This window comes from Nanorana parkeri, unplaced genomic scaffold, assembly GCF_000935625.1.
Source record: "Nanorana parkeri isolate BGI_ZX_2015 unplaced genomic scaffold, ASM93562v1 scaffold1354, whole genome shotgun sequence".
Lineage (NCBI taxonomy): Eukaryota > Metazoa > Chordata > Amphibia > Anura > Dicroglossidae > Nanorana > Nanorana parkeri.
Window position 1 is genome coordinate 182,407 of NW_017307622.1, and position 17,119 is coordinate 199,525.

Sequence of the window (17,119 nt, forward strand, 5' to 3'; positions counted from 1 at the left end):
GGGGCGGGGGGGGGGGGTAACTGTCCACCCTACAGCCTCTGTCAGCCACATAAAGAGGGCAGCACTTGCACAATATAGACAACTCTCTGGTTTGTTTTGTCTTCAGCGATACATCGATAAAGTTCTGAAGAAGGAAGAGGAGTTACAAGAAATGAACATCAAGGAGCCCAGGACAGAAGAGGAGAAAGGCAACGCAGCTGATCTTCTCATGCTGGTCTTGGTAAGGGGTGCAAAGAGGTGATGGGCACTTGGGTGGAGAAGGGATATATAAAGAGTGGTGCAGGAGAGGCAAACTGAGAAGAGGTAGTGAGAGGAGTTCATCGCTCTGTGCTGGTCCTGGCGTCAGGCTGGGGTTGGATAAGGGGTAGAGATGGGTGATGGTCACTGAAGTAGAGAAGGGGTGTATGAAGGAGGAGGTGCTGGAGGAGAGGCAAAGTGAGAAGGAGGTAGTGAGAGGAGGTCACTGTTACCTTGTGCTGGTCCTGGTATGGATTGAATGAGGGGTGGAAAGTGTTGCACTGGAGTGAAAAAAGTGGTGTATGAATGAACGCGTGGTGCATTAGAGGCAAATTGTGAAGAAGCTATGAAGGCTAGAGATGGAGCTATGAAGCTAGCTAGCTATGAAGGCTGGAATTGGGTGAGTGGTGAAGAGGAAACATGGGACATCGGATGGAGAAGAGAGTCATGAAGTTAGAGGTGGTGCAGGAGAGTCAATCTGAGAAGGAACTAGTGAGAAAAGGTCACATTTAGCCTCATGCCAGGCTAGGATTGAATAAGGGGTGGAGAGAGGTGAGGAGCAGGGATGCATTTAGAACGGTGCTGCAAGGGAGTCAGATTGAGAAAAAGGGGGTAAGACGAAGTCACAATTACCTTATGCTGGTCCTGGTTCCTGGCTGGAATTGGGTGAGGGGTGGAGAGTGGTTATAGGCACTGGGGATAAAAAGGGGTGTAGGAAGGTAGGAATGGTGCAGGAGAGGCAAATTGAGAAAGAAGTGGCAGGAGGTGGTCACCATTACCTTGTGCTGGTCCTGGTACCAGGTTATGATTGGGTAAGAGTGGCACTTACTAATGGTGTAAAATGGACATATGAAGGAAGACGTGGTAGTGATCACCGCATTGCTTGAAGGAATAGATGGCTTGTGGTTGGCTCATAGCAGGTCCATATCTCAGAAGAAACACACATGGACTTCAGTCTTCCTGATTTCTGTGATACTGATAGGATCCCATTGGGTGATTGTTCATGAACAAAGAGCATTGTCTGTCTGCTGCCTTTCAGGTGTGGTCAGAAAAGGGACACAAGATAGTTGGTCTTGATTGGTAAAGAGTTGTACCTTGTGGTGGGTCAGAGACTAGTACGGGCAGATATGATGGAGGAGATGAGTCATGTGGAATGGTCACCAGGGGATGGAAATGTGGCCAATCTTCACTAGATGACCTTTAATGTTATTCCTTCTCTTCTATTGGACAGTCACTGACCGAGTCCCGGGAATCACCACCAACTCCCACCCCGGAGCACATTCACGGTGAGATAATGGTTCACTTGCTCTTGATATCACTCTATGATTTGGAGTTAGAGGAAAGCTCTAGTTCATACCGAAATTTCTGACAATTGGGGTGCTCTGAGCTCTCAGAGTCCAAGGACCTGCAGCACTCCTTACCGGAACTCCCAAGTGTTAGTTGAGGGTGCTCGCAGTGACCGCGGATGGCGCCGCACTCAGCATAGGTAAGTATAGGAACGTCACCAGCACACCAACACGACAGAGACTTAAATGTCAGTGAAAATCCATTTATTGATGTCAGTCAATACTCAGAGTGTCATCAAGCGCTTTCGGGGACGCGCAGGGTCCCCTTCATCAGGCTCAGAGTATACATGAATTATATACATTGTATACTCTGAGCCTGATGAAGGGGACCCTGCACGTCCCCGAAAGCGCTTGATGACACTCTGAGTATTGACTGACATCGATAAATGGATTTTCACTGACATTTAAGTCTCTGTCGTGTTGGTGTGCTGGTGACGTTCCTATACTAACTTACTCTGAGCTCTCAGGACCCCCCGATGAGACTCAGAAGGGATCGAGGGACTCTTGAGATATCCCTTGTCTTGAGTGTTTGCCACCATGAGCCTCTGAAAGTTCTTTGGCATAATAACTGGTAATGTGACCCCATAGAAGTTTAAAATACTCAAATCTTTTATTTCCAGAAGATATTGCCAGTCTGTATGAGAATGCCGTGCCCCCACCACCACCTCCACCCCCAGTGATGGCCAAACCAGAGCGGAGCTTAGAGGACTGGGATCAACTCAGGTAACAGTTATGGAAACGCCTCTTTACTGTAATAAGCAGAGCAGATTGAGCAGATTACAGTGATGTGTTTTTTTTGTATTAAAGGAGAACTATGGGAGGGGGGGGGGCTTTTCACTCACCTCATAGTTCTAGCCGACCTGTGACAATAAGACTGTCACAGGTCGGCTCAGTAGATCGGGAGGTGAGCGAACACATACCGGCGTTCGCTCACCTCTCGATCCTGTCACGGCTCTCTGCCGTGACAGGGGAGGGGCTGGATTCCCCCCTCCCCGCTCCGATCCTCCAGCGCTGACTGGCGGAAAGGACGGGGGAGGGGGCGGGTACAGCTGGCTCTGCCTCTAGATAGGCAGAGCCAGCTGTCACTCAAGCAGCTGGGCGGATCCCGGCACAATTGTCGGGATCCGCTTCAGCTGCGGCGTCTCAGCTTAGGGTGACGGGAGGACGCTAGTTTGTGTCCTCCCGTTACCCTAAGGAGAACTATGGGGAAAAGCCCTGACCCCATAGTTCTCCTTTAACTGAATTGTTTTTGATGGACCCGACAGGAAGTGTAAAAACCGGACATGTCACAATATACAGCAACACTATAGGGGTTATTCACAAAGCTGCGGAAGGCAGCCGAGCGAATAACCCACCCGAAGTGAAGTGAGCCGAACGCCGCCCGGCTATTCACTTCAGACTTGCACAGCTGATTTCAGCCGTACATCGGCTCCCTTCGGCTGGCGTTGGTTCGTTCGCCTGAGCCGATCCAACATCTGGATCGGCTGTGCCGAACCTCCGGCAAGCTACTCGCTGCCGTTCGTCCCTATTCTCCTAGGGGCCGAACGTAGGGTTGCCACCTGTCCAGGATTCACCCGGACAGTCTGGGTTTTGAATGCTGCGTCCGGGTTTCATTGCAGCAGAAACCCGGACACAAGATGTCAGGCAGACAGGGGCAACCAAAATTAGGATAGGGGCTACTGGCCCCCCCACTGAAAATAGTCTCGACTATGATATTTACATATGAATAAGTCGCGACTCATTCTCCCAAAAAAATGTCTAGAATGTTTGGGTTTCACTTGAAGAAAAGGTGGCAACCCTAGCCGAACGGCAGCGAGTGAATAGCCAAATGCTGCCGAGCGGCATTCAGCTCGGCTATTCTGCTCAGTACCTCCGTGGTACCGAGCAGAATAGAAAAACAGTGAAAAAAGGTTGGGGGAAAAAAGTAGAAAAAAAATGTTTACAAATGTAAATAAATTATAAATTGTACAAAATCAATAAAGATTTCACACAAAAAAAAGAAAAAAAAATGAAAGATTATTTAAAAAAAAAAGAAACAACTGGGCGGAACTAGCAGTAACAGCTAGCTCCTCCCAACTGTTTCCTATTGGCCAAGACCTGCTAGAGTCTTCCCAGCCAATGAATAACAACTGGGGCGGAGCCGGCCGTGACGTCACTGCCGGCTCCGTCAAGTTGTCATTGTTTAATGACAGTTCAGCGCCTCCAGCTAACCTGGGGACGCTGATCTGTCATTGCAACTGGGCGGAGCCAGCCGTGAGATCACGGCTGGCTCCGCCCATCTGTCAGTTGTGAGGCTTTCGGCCGGCCAATGGTCAGCACATTCGCCCCACTTCGGGTTTCACTTCAGCTCAGTCGAACCGAAGCATATGCCTTCGGCTGGGCTGAGCCCCTCGGCCAGCTTCGGGAGCTGTACGGGCTATAGTGGCAGCTCTTTGGTTGTACTGAACACCTCGGTCAGCTTCGGGAGCTGTACGGGCTATAGTGGCAGCTCTTTGGTTGTACTGAACCGAGGGGCTCCGGCGGCCGGAGCTGCGGCTGATCCTTCGGCTAGCTTTGTGAATAACCCTTTATAATGTTTCTGAAAGCCTCCAATTTATATCACTAAAAAGCCATCCTTGAGCTCCGGTCAGTGACTTTGCCTAGGCTGAGATGATGCCATCAGCCTACTGCAGGCAGGAGGAAGCATTTCCTCAATCTCCCCTCCCCCCCTAATCAGACTTCAACATTGTATCCAGTCACAAGGTGAAAGGGTGCATCAGGGTCTGATCTGTGTCAGACATTTGTAAACACAGCCGAGAACTACACAGTCACCAGAATTGACACGATTGGGTCATCTCTGAGCCGGCATCACAGTCCAGGAAGGATATGGTGACCCTTGGATGATGCCTGGACATACGTGGCACCATCCTTTAATAAACCAAAGGCAGTTATGGGCCTGCGTGTCCTGGAGTTCAGCTTTAAGAGTACAGAACGGAAGGGGATGGATTTTTCTGTAGCTTTGCTTTGTACTTTATAATGACAGTGATCACCATCTGGTGCAGCCAATACACAGCGCACATAGAAGATATATCCCCGGAGTGCAGTCAGATACGCATTCAGTGATTGTCCTGTGTTGTCCGTACAGAAGGACAGACATTCCTGACACAGACTGAGCTAATTACAGGGTCCATGACACCACAATAATGAGGTCTGTGCACTGTGTACTCTCCCTGGAGCTGTGCACATCTGTGCCCCATCATCCCTCTCTTCGCCGGTTTATATAATGGACACACGTGGTCTCCATCTGGCTGGTCACAAACTCAGAGAAGTCACATCATATCGTATCAGCCTGGAGCATTGCAACTTCCTCCCCGCCGGACCACCTCCGCACAGGGTGTCCACCTTCTCAGCCTATCATGAATGCTGCTGCCAGACTCATCCACCAAGACACGATCAGCAGTATCAAACCGCTTCTGTGTGTGGGATATGGGGCTGACTTCCTGCATGGAAGCTGCATTCCGCAGGAATAATCCGAGGCATGGACCAACAGATCCCGGGCAGGAGCAGGCAGAATGACCTGAGGATTAGGCACTGACTGAATGTCCAGCAGTCTATTTAGCCTTTACCGATTAGGGTAGGTGTGCACAGCAGAGACACAAGCTGCAGTGCTGTGTATTGGCCAGCAGGTGGCGATGGCTCATGGCTGATCATTACACCTGTAATGTAAACCATGGATTTCCCCCCCCCCCCTGGCTTTTCTATTATGTTATATTCCTTGCGTACTGATTTGTATACTATTTGCCTAAAATACCCAGTTTTGTGGGTGCTGCCAAACCAGCTGCTGACCAGCCTGAAGTCCTCCCATCCCAACCTGATACAACGTTCAAGCTGCAGGGGGTTGTAGTCCACATACATGATTTCTGTCATTAAAGTGACATTAAACCCTCAGATTTTTTAACATAAAACAATACTGTAATGTGCGCCTTACTGTAATCCATGGTAGTTTCCCTTCTCTTTGCTGCTCTTATGGGCTATTTTATTGGTGCGGCGCTTAAATTCCTACATCTACGGTGTGCACCGCCAAGTTACCATGAAGATCCTTCGGCTTGTGGAAGCTGCCAGATCACCCGTATCCACATCACTTTACCACTGAAGGATGGGAAGCACCAGCAGAATTACCACACGGATCCGGCACTTTCTTTCCACTTCCAAATATCCGATGTCCAGCAGTCTATTTAGTAGGGATGCACCGATACCGATACTAGTATCGGTGCCGATACTGAGTATTTGGGCGAGTACTCGTACTCACCCAAATGCTCCGATACCTTTCCCGATACTGGAACGTCGGGTCAGAGAGGGAGATTTCCTCTGACCGGCAGTGCCACGAGGGAACATGGAGCCGGGAAGCTGGCTCCATGCTGTTTGGCCGGCTCGATGCTAATTGGCCGGGAAGCTGGCTCCATGCTGTTTGGCCGGCTCGATGCTAATTGGCCAGGAAGCTGGCTTCCCAGCCAATCAGTGTCGAGCCAGGCAAACTAATCTGATAATGTGGCGACACGTCCCCCCACTCTGCGGACAAATCATTCCCCTCGCATAGATCCTTAGCAGCCGTCATTACCGTACAGATGCCGCTCTCCAAGCCCTCCGTGATCTGCCCACGTCCCCTGTGTGTACAGCGCCCACGCGATCGGCTCTCAGCCTGCTACTGCGCATGCACAGGATTTCTGAATGAGTGTGCTGGGCAGTCTGCGCATGCGCAGTAGCAGGCTGAGGGACGATCACATGGGCGCTGTACACACAGGAGACGAGGGCAGATCCCGGAGGGCTTGGAGAGCGGCGTCTGCCCAGCTGGCCGTGGGACCGCTACGGTAATGGCGGCTGCTAAGGATCGATGTGAGGGGAATGAGGTGCCTGCAGGGTGGGGGGTCGTGTCACCATATTGTCAGATCTGTTTGGCCGGCCTCGATGCCGACTGGATGGGCCAAGCCGGCTTCCCGGCCAATCGGCATCGAGCCGGCCAAACAGAACGGAGTCGGCTTCCCGGGCAATCAAGAATCCGGGCGGTGGGTAATGTCACGCCGCCTGGCTTCCTGATTGCCCAGGAAGCTTACTCTATGCTACGGGAAGTATCGGTACTCGGTATCGGTGTGTACCGAAATATAAATATCGGTACTTGTACTCGATACTGAAAACCCGGCATCGGTGCACCTCTACTGATCAGGGAAGGTGTGCATAGCAGAGACACAAGCTGCAGTGCTATGTATCGTCCAGCAGGTGGCGAAGGCTCAAGGCTGATCATTCCACCTGTAATGTAATCCATGGATTTGGTCCCCTGTCCTCATAATCATCATAAAATCTCTAACAATAATAAGGAACCTTATTATATTCTGCTACATAAGAGGTTTGCTGTGAGGGAAAGTCATGCCCCTGTTGGGGAGGATGGGCTTTGATGATTGCTGAGATATTGGGGGGGGGGGTCTCTGATTTCTGCGGAGAGCCAGGAAATGGAGAGACTGAACTCTGGTTATATTGTATCTTCTTCAGGCTGGAGATCCAGGAGCAGAAGGATAACCTGGCCTGTATGAGGAGCAGAGACATCCCTCCATACTTCATGTCTGACATGGCTCAGCAGTTCTTCCTGAACCAGGTGAGGTCCGACCTCCATGGAGCCATCCTATCACTGATATACCCCGACGATGGTGACGGCGAATGATACACTGAAAATGATACTTTGTATAATGTGACGCTCATTACAATTATTTTCAGTCTTATTTGGGACAAACGCATATAATAGACTGGATTTGGGCTCGCCGACCTGGACAGCGGGTGACCGAAATGTGAAACTTGGGCGGGACTAACAGTGACCTGGTTAGGGACGGGCTCGATGTTGGAGGCGAGCATGAGTTCAACTCGAACATCGGCAGTGCTTGTGAGTCCTGTTTGGCCAAAGCCTTGCACCTGACCACGGGTCAGGTGCAAGACTTTGCCCATTCAGGGCACAGTACTCTGTAAGAGCCATGATTGGGCAAAGTCATGATGACTCTGCCCAATCAGGGCTCACCTGCCAGATGCCGTACAACTGTAAACAGTTGGGTGGAGCTTGCTGTCACAGCTAGCTCCGCCCAATTGTTTATGTTTTGCCGGCATCTGTCAGAATGCCATTCTGCAGTGGGAGTTCGTCGAGAGCGGACAGGTTCCGCGGGCGGCGGGTTTTCTTTTTTTAAATTATTTCTATTTCTTTTTTTATTTCGTCGAGTCGTCATCGCGGACAATGCTGGACATCGTGATTGACCCTGGATTACACCGGTGGATCCATTTTTGTTTTTTTTATTTAAATTAAAGGATTTTTTCATAAGTCTGGCCTCTTTTTTACAATTTAATTTAACCCTTTAGTGAAAGTGTAGGAGTACAAGTACCCCTTACTCATTCACAAGGTAGGGGGGCCACATCTGGGTACCCTTTTACATGTCCCTCAGGGCAGTACCCGGATCCCCATACATGTCCCCCCGGGCAGTACCCGGATCCCCATACATGTCCCCCCGGGCAGTACCCGGATCCCCATACATGTCCCCCCGGGCAGTACCCGGATCCCCATACATGTCCCCCCGGGCAGTACCCGGATCCCCATACATGTCCCCCCGGGCAGTACCCGGATCCCCATACATGTCCCCCCGGGCAGTACCCGGATCCCCATACATGTCCCCCCGGGCAGTACCCGGATCCCCATACATGTCCCCCCGGGCAGTACCCGGATCCCCATACATGTCCCCCCGGGCAGTACCCGGATCCCCATACATGTCCCCCCGGGCAGTACCCGGATCCCCATACATGTCCCCCCGGGCAGTACCCGGATCCCCATACATGTCCCCCCGGGCAGTACCCGGATCCCCATACATGTCCCCCCGGGCAGTACCCGGATCCCCATACATGTCCCCCCGGGCAGTACCCGGATCCCCATACATGTCCCCCCGGGCAGTACCCGGATCCCCATACATGTCCCCCCGGGCAGTACCCGGATCCCCATACATGTCCCCCCGGGCAGTACCCGGATCCCCATACATGTCCCCCCGGGCAGTACCCGGATCCCCATACATGTCCCCCCGGGCAGTACCCGGATCCCCATACATGTCCCCCCGGGCAGTACCCGGATCCCCATACATGTCCCCCCGGGCAGTACCCGGATCCCCATACATGTCCCCCCGGGCAGTACCCGGATCCCCATACATGTCCCCCCGGGCAGTACCCGGATCCCCATACATGTCCCCCCGGGCAGTACCCGGATCCCCATACATGTCCCCCCGGGCAGTACCCGGATCCCCATACATGTCCCCCCGGGCAGTACCCGGATCCCCATACATGTCCCCCCGGGCAGTACCCGGATCCCCATACATGTCCCCCCGGGCAGTACCCGGATCCCCATACATGTCCCCCCGGGCAGTACCCGGATCCCCATACATGTCCCCCCGGGCAGTACCCGGATCCCCATACATGTCCCCCCGGGCAGTACCCGGATCCCCATACATGTCCCCCCGGGCAGTACCCGGATCCCCATACATGTCCCCCCGGGCAGTACCCGGATCCCCATACATGTCCCCCCGGGCAGTACCCGGATCCCCATACATGTCCCCCCGGGCAGTACCCGGATCCCCATACATGTCCCCCCGGGCAGTACCCGGATCCCCATACATGTCCCCCAGGGCAGTACCCGGACCCCCATACATGTCCCCATATATAAGCCCTCTCAAAGAAGACAATTGATTTTCAATGTTCTATCCCCATAGACTTGCATTGAGTTCGAGTTCAAACTTTTCGGTGTTGGGCCCATCACTGGTCCTGGTATCTGGAACCATAATGTTGGTAATTCTGCTCTTCTGTCCCCAGTTACTTGTATATAACCCCCGCCTCTCGTGTCCTCAGGCTCCAGACATGGACGCCCTGTCCAAGCAGGTGCCCCCGTCTTTTGCTGCCTGGGATGAAGAGGACAAGACAGAGGAAGAGGAGGAGCTGGCACTCAGCGTCGAAGAGGAGGAGTCAGGTGTGTGACCGCCAAATTGTTCCATTGATTGATAGGAGCCCATCTCCTGACTGGCATCCCAAGGCCGGGTGACGCTCCGCCGCGACATCATCGCGCATGCACAGTCATCTGATTAACGCTACCGGCGGCCAGCACATTTTTGGGGGGACACCGGAGAGGACGCTCACATGACGGTGATCACGTCTCAGCACATTTTTGGGGGGACACCGGAGAGGACGATCACATGACCGGGACCACGCCTCAGCACATTTTTGGGGGGACACCGTAGAGGACGCTCACATGACGGTGATCACGCCTCAGCACATTTTTGGGGAGACGCCGGAGAGGACGCTCACATGACGGGGACCACGCCTCAGCACATTTTTGGGGGGGGCACCGGAGAGGACGCTCACATGACGGGGACCACGTCTCAGCACATTTTTGGGGGGGCACCGGAGAGGACGCTCACATGACGGTGATCAGGTCTCAGCACATTTTTGGGGGGACACTGCAGATCACGCTCACATGACGGGGACCACGTCTCAGCATATTTTTGGGGGGACGCCGGAAAGGACGCTCACATGACGGGGACCATGTCTCAGCATATTTTTGGGGGGACACCGCAGATCACGCTCACATGACGGGGACCACGTCTCAGCATATTTTTGGGGGAACACCGGAGAGGACGCTCACATGACGGGGACCACGTCTCAGCATATTTTTGGGGGAACACCGAAGAGGACGCTCACATGACGGGGACCACGCCTCAGCACATTTTTGGGGGGACACAGGAGAGGGCGCTCACATGACGGGGACCACGCCTCAGCACATTTTTGGGGGGACACCGGAGAGGATGCTCACATGACGGTGATCACGCCTCAGCACATTTTTGGGGGGACACTGCAGATCACGCTCACATGACGGGGACCACGTCTCAGCATATTTTTGGGGGGACACCGCAGATCACGCTCACATGACGGGGACTACGTCTCAGCATATTTTTGGGGGAACACCGGAGAGGACGCTCACATGACCGGGACCACGTCTCAGCACATTTTTTGGGGGACACCGGAGAGGACGCTCACATGACGGTGATCACGCCTCAGCATATTTTTTGGGGGGACACCGGAGAGGACGCTCACATGACGGTGATCACGCCTCAGCACATTTTTGGGGGGACACCGGAGAGGACGCTCACATGACGGGGACCACGTCTCAGCATATTTATGGGGGGACGCCGGAGAGGATGCTCACATGGCGGTGATCACGTCTCAGCACATTTTTGGGGGGACACCGCAGAGGACGCTCACATGGCGGTGATCACGTCTCAGCACATTTTTGGGGGGACGCCGGAAAGGACGCTCACATGACGGGGACCACGTCTCAGCATATTTTTGGGGGGACACCGCAGATCACGCTCACATGACGGGGACCACGTCTCAGCACATTTTTGGGGGGACACTGCAGATCACGCTCACATGACTGTGATCACGCCTCAGCACATTTTTGGGGGGACACCGCAGAGGACGCTCACATGGCGGTGATCACGTCTCAGCATATTTATGGGGGGACGCCGGAGAGGATGCTCACATGGCGGTGATCACGTCTCAGCACATTTTTGGGGGGACACCGGAGAGGACACTCACATGACGGGGACCACGTCTCAGCATATTTATGGGGGGACGCCGGAGAGGATGCTCACATGGCGGTGATCACGTCTCAGCACATTTTTGGGGGGACACCGCAGAGGACGCTCACATGGCGGTGATCACGTCTCAGCACATTTTTGGGGGGACGCCGGAAAGGACGCTCACATGACGGGGACCATGTCTCAGCATATTTTTGGGGGGACACCGCAGATCACGCTCACATGACGGGGACCACGTCTCAGCATATTTTTGGGGGAACACCGGAGAGGACGCTCACATGACGGGGACCACGGCTCAGCATATTTTTGGGGGAACACCGAAGAGGACGCTCACATGACGGGGACCACGCCTCAGCACATTTTTGGGGGGACACAGGAGAGGGCGCTCACATGACGGGGACCACGCCTCAGCACATTTTTGGGGGGACACCGGAGAGGATGCTCACATGACGGTGATCACGCCTCAGCACATTTTTGGGGGGACACTGCAGATCACGCTCACATGACGGGGACCACGTCTCAGCATATTTTTGGGGGGACACCGCAGATCACGCTCACATGACGGGGACCACGTCTCAGCATATTTTTGGGGGAACACCGGAGAGGACGCTCACATGACCGGGACCACGTCTCAGCACATTTTTTGGGGGACACCGGAGAGGACGCTCACATGACGGTGATCACGCCTCAGCATATTTTTTGGGGGGACACCGGAGAGGACGCTCACATGACGGTGATCACGCCTCAGCACATTTTTGGGGGGACACCGGAGAGGACGCTCACATGACGGGGACCACGTCTCAGCATATTTATGGGGGGACGCCGGAGAGGATGCTCACATGGCGGTGATCACGTCTCAGCACATTTTTGGGGGGACACCGCAGAGGACGCTCACATGGCGGTGATCACGTCTCAGCACATTTTTGGGGGGACACCGCAGAGGACGCTCACATGGCGGTGATCACGTCTCAGCACATTTTTGGGGGGACACCGCAGAGGACGCTCACATGACGGTGATCACGCCTCACCACATTTTTGGGGGGACACCGGAGAGGACGCTCACATGACGGGGATCACGCCTCAGCACATTTTTGGGGGGACGCTCGCAGTTCCTGTGTGGTAACACTCTGCTCCTATAGATGAGTCAATACGAACCCACCAATCCCAGCACAGCCCTGCTGTATTCCTTGTCCGGAGGGATCCCGGGGCGGCAGGATGGAGCTGATTGGTGGAGTCGGGGATTCCTTTTCCAGGAGGACATTTATATATATTTATAATGAATGTTCACATTCTCCAGAACGTAAACTGGACGCGGAGGAAAGACCAGAGGACTTGGGGGACGCGGAACAACCCATGCCGGCTCCTGGAAGGATGAGCATGTCATCAGATCCGGAGACAGGTGAATCTAATATCAGAGCCCCCCACATATCAGAGCCCCCCCACATATCAGAGCCCCCCACATATCAGAGCCGCCCCCATATCAGAGCCCCCCAACCGAACTTTATTCTGATTTATATTTTGCCTTCCCCTCCCCCCTTCCGGCATTTTCTCATCCATCACACCGTTACGTATTTGCTGTTCCATATTGCAATGGACATTTTGCATTTGCATATTGATTATGAATTTAAAGGGAATGTCCACTTTAACCAAACCCAACACTTTCTCCTGTAGACGGGGAAAACTTTTTCTGGCCAGATATGATTCCGGCACAGACGCGTCACCGACTCAGCCGCAGCTTGACCGTAGATGTGACGGGGAGGCCGCGGAGGGAGAAGGTGAAGCTGCCCATGTCCATCCTCAGCGGGAAGCCGGCATCTGTGCCAAATACCAAGGTGAGGTAGACTGTGACAGACCGCGCTACTGCGGAGCCCGTATACATCTCTATAGGAGTATTCTGAGGGCCACAATTACTGGCAGCACCGGGCTCCTAGGTTTAATGTTGACCAGAGATGCTGCCTGCATGGAGTTTGTATGTTCTGCTTGTGTGTGTGGGATTCCTCCAGGTGTTTCAGTTCCTCCCATCACCAATACCATACTGAGTTCTTTGTACAGCACTGCGGTATATGTCAGAGCTATATAAATGTATAATAATGGATGTGACTGTGGGGGGAGGGGACATTAGAGTGTAAGTTCCTCTGTACAGAGACTGATGTGACTGTGGGGGGAGGGGACATTAGAGTGTAAGTTCCTCTGTACAGAGACTGATGTGACTGTGGGGGGAGGGGACATTAGAGTGTAAGTTCCTCTGTACAGAGACTGATGTGACTGTGGGGGGAGGGGACATTAGAGTGTAAGTTCCTCTGTACAGAGACTGATGTGACTGTGGGGGGAGGGGACATTAGAGTGTAAGTTCCTCTGTACAGAGACTGATGTGACTGTGGGGGGAGGGGACATTAGAGTGTAAGTTCCTCTGTACAGAGACTGATGTGACTGTGGGGGGAGGGGACATTAGAGTGTAAGTTCCTCTGTACAGAGACTGATGTGACTGTGGGGGGAGGGGACATTAGAGTGTAAGTTCCTCTGTACAGAGACTGATGTGACTGTGGGGGGAGGGGACATTAGAGTGTAAGTTCCTCTGTACAGAGACTGATGTGACTGTGGGGGGAGGGGACATTAGAGTGTAAGTTCCTCTGTACAGAGACTGATGTGACTGTGGGGGGAGGGGACATTAGAGTGTAAGTTCCTCTGTACAGAGACTGATGTGACTGTGGGGGGAGGGGACATTAGAGTGTAAGTTCCTCTGTACAGAGACTGATGTGACTGTGGGGGGAGGGGACATTAGAGTGTAAGTTCCTCTGTACAGAGACTGATGTGACTGTGGGGGGAGGGGACATTAGAGTGTAAGTTCCTCTGTACAGAGACTGATGTGACTGTGGGGGGAGGGGACATTAGAGTGTAAGTTCCTCTGTACAGAGACTGATGTGACTGTGGGGGGAGGGGACATTAGAGTGTAAGTTCCTCTGTACAGAGACTGATGTGACTGTGGGGGGAGGGGACATTAGAGTGTAAGTTCCTCTGTACAGAGACTGATGTGACTGTGGGGGGAGGGGACATTAGAGTGTAAGTTCCTCTGTACAGAGACTGATGTGACTGTGGGGGGAGGGGACATTAGAGTGTAAGTTCCTCTGTACAGAGACTGATGTGACTGTGGGGGGGAGGGGACATTAGAGTGTAAGCTCATGTGGTTGTTAATACAGGAAGAAGTTGGGGGTCTCCCTGTTAATTTCCTGTGTCTCCTCCAGTTTGCGGCGGTGGAAGATCCGGTCAGACGCAGGGTGAGCACCTCCTCCACCACGCCTCCCGCAAACAGCATTCCACGAGGATTCCACCTCACCCCGGCGGTGGCGCAGTTTGGGACGCTCAGAGAGGGGTACACGTACGCCATGACAGTGATCATAAAGAACATCGGGGTGGATTTCTGCAGGTAATCTCCTAACAGAGGGAGGTTTATGACCCGGCTGTCATGGCGCCTGTCAGTCCGTCCTTTACTCCAGTCACTGCTGGGCCAGCTATGGTCATGTAGGGGTGACAGGTCCACTTTAATAACTCTCATTGGCTCTCTCCATAGCCGAGGCGTCCATTTGTTTAAAGTGACAGTTGTCATTAGTCTTTGATGGGATAACCAGACAGGAAGTCAGCTGAGCGCCGGTAAATATACTCCCCAGTCATTCCATGCTCAGACCAGGTATTAGAGGGTTAATCCACCTCAGCGCTGCGTTACGAACAGCGCGTTCTCTCTCTCGGGCCGCCGCGCCACTTCCAGATGAAGAGAATTATGACAATTCTGATGTCATGAAGAATTGGTAACTGTTTTTCTTACCCAAAACTCATCCATATCCATGTGTCATCCATGGCAGCAGCCTCCCTTCCATCACAGCAGCCTCGCCGCCCTCCTGCGACCGACCGCCTGGAACTCATTACCGCGCTCCGTTTGCGTCCCAGCCAGACCTCTGCAGGCGGAGTGCGGCACCGGAGCGCCCCCTGCAGGCCGAACCTCAGAGCGACCCCTCAGTCTGGACGTCAGTGGTTGTGTTCAGTGCGACAGATAAGAGACGACCTTACATAGCCTGAGAATTGCATACACGGCAGTTGCTATGTCGGCTGCGTGGGGTTATTTTAGAGGGGGGGGTGCATTATATGCCACCCATCAGGGGCAGTAATGAGTCAAACAAAGGGCCTAGGCCTTACTCAATAGCCCAGGTGTAAGCAACCTCAGCACTCCAGCTGTGGTTGAACTACAAGTCCCATGAGGCATTGCTAGACTCTGACTGCCACAGGCATGACTCCCAGAAGCAGAGGCATGATGGGATTGGCAGTTTAAGCACAACTGGAGTACCAAGGCTGGGATGGAAGGTCATATTGCAGGGGTAGGCAACATCAGCACTCCAGCTATGCTGAAACTGCAATGTCTCTTGTAGTTTAGCTGGAGTGCCGAGGTCGCCTAGCCCTGGTCTATCCCTTTACACCGCTGGAAGTCATTGAGAACTCACATTGACACCTGAGCATGCATTGAGCTATGACTTTCCTTGCACCGTGAATGGGCCCCTAATGCTCTGTTTTTGCCATTTGGCACCACAACACGCAAAGCATACACATACTGTACATGTGATGTGGTGTAGAATAGTGCCGGTTCGGTTGTTATCACTCTGTATGTGCACTGGGTGCCGTTAACAATGTCCACGTGTGCATGGCCATGTGTGCAGCTCATGGCCATGCGTTGCGGAAACACGGCTTTAGTTGCGTGTTATAACCAGAGCAAAATGTGTGATTCCAGCTTAAATGTCATCAGCACAACCCCAGGCTTGTCTTCCAGTGCAAAGCTTTTATATCGTATAGATGAGGAACGTTTCTGGGTCACACAGGAACCCTTCATCAGATAGATGGATAGACAGAAGACATCCACCAATAGATGGAAGTCATCCACCAATAGATGGAAGTCATCCACCAATAGATAGAATTAATCCACCAATAGATAGAAGTCATCCACCAATAGATAGAAATCATCCACCAATAGATAGAAATCATCCACCAACAGATAGGAGTTATCCACCAACAGATGGAAGTCGTCCACCAATAGATAGAAATCATCCACCAATAGATAGAAGTCATCCACCAATAGATAGAAATCATCCACCAATAGAGAGGAGTCATCCACCAATAGAGAGGAGTCATCCACCAATAGAGAGGAGTCATCCACCAACAGATAGGAGTTATCCACCAACAGATGGAAGCCATCCACCAATAGATAGAAGTCATCCACCAATAGATAGAAATCATCCACCAATAGATAGGAGTCATCCACCAACAGATAGGAGTTATCCACCAATAGATGGAAGTCGTCCACCAATAGATGGAAGCCGATCTTCCAATAGATAGGAGTCATCTTCCAATAGATAGGAGTCATCTTCCAATAGATAGGAGTCATCCACCAACAGATGGAAGCCGTCCACCAATAGATGGAAGCTGTCCACCAATAGATGGAAGCCGTCCACCAATAGATGGAAGCCGTCCACCAATAGATGGAAGTCATCCATTAGTAGAGTCTTCCCAGTGCCCCTGACATCATAATGATGTCATAATCCCACCCGGCCGTCTTCCTCTGGGTCCGGGGACACTGACAATGGTTACACGCCGTCTTTCTCTGGGTCCGGGGACACTGACAATGGTTACACGCCGTCTTTCTCTGGGTCCGGGGACACTGACAATGGTTACACGGCCGTCTTTCTCTGGGTCCGGGGACACTGACAATGGTTACACGGCCGTCTTTCTCTGGGTCCGGGGACACTGACAATGGTTACACGGCCGTCTTCCTCTGGGTCCGGGGACACTGACGATGGTTACACGGCCGTCTTTCTCTGGGTCCGGGGACACTGACAATGGTTACACGGCCGTCTT

The 17,119-nt window shown here is 52.9% G+C and overlaps 1 protein-coding gene across 1 annotated transcript in view; it reads left to right on the forward strand.

Annotated features, from left to right (window-relative positions):
- The window catches only part of SPAG17 (sperm associated antigen 17), a 92,090-nt gene that overhangs the window by 69,183 nt on the left and 5,788 nt on the right, over positions 1–17,119 (forward strand). The window contains exons 39-46 of the mRNA XM_018569550.1: positions 107–220; positions 1,469–1,523; positions 2,204–2,306; positions 7,107–7,209; positions 9,444–9,597; positions 12,522–12,623; positions 12,896–13,056; positions 14,467–14,648. Of these exons, the coding sequence (XP_018425052.1) occupies positions 107–220; positions 1,469–1,523; positions 2,204–2,306; positions 7,107–7,209; positions 9,444–9,597; positions 12,522–12,623; positions 12,896–13,056; positions 14,467–14,648 (974 nt within the window). The remainder of the gene's footprint in view (positions 1–106; positions 221–1,468; positions 1,524–2,203; positions 2,307–7,106; positions 7,210–9,443; positions 9,598–12,521; positions 12,624–12,895; positions 13,057–14,466; positions 14,649–17,119) is intronic.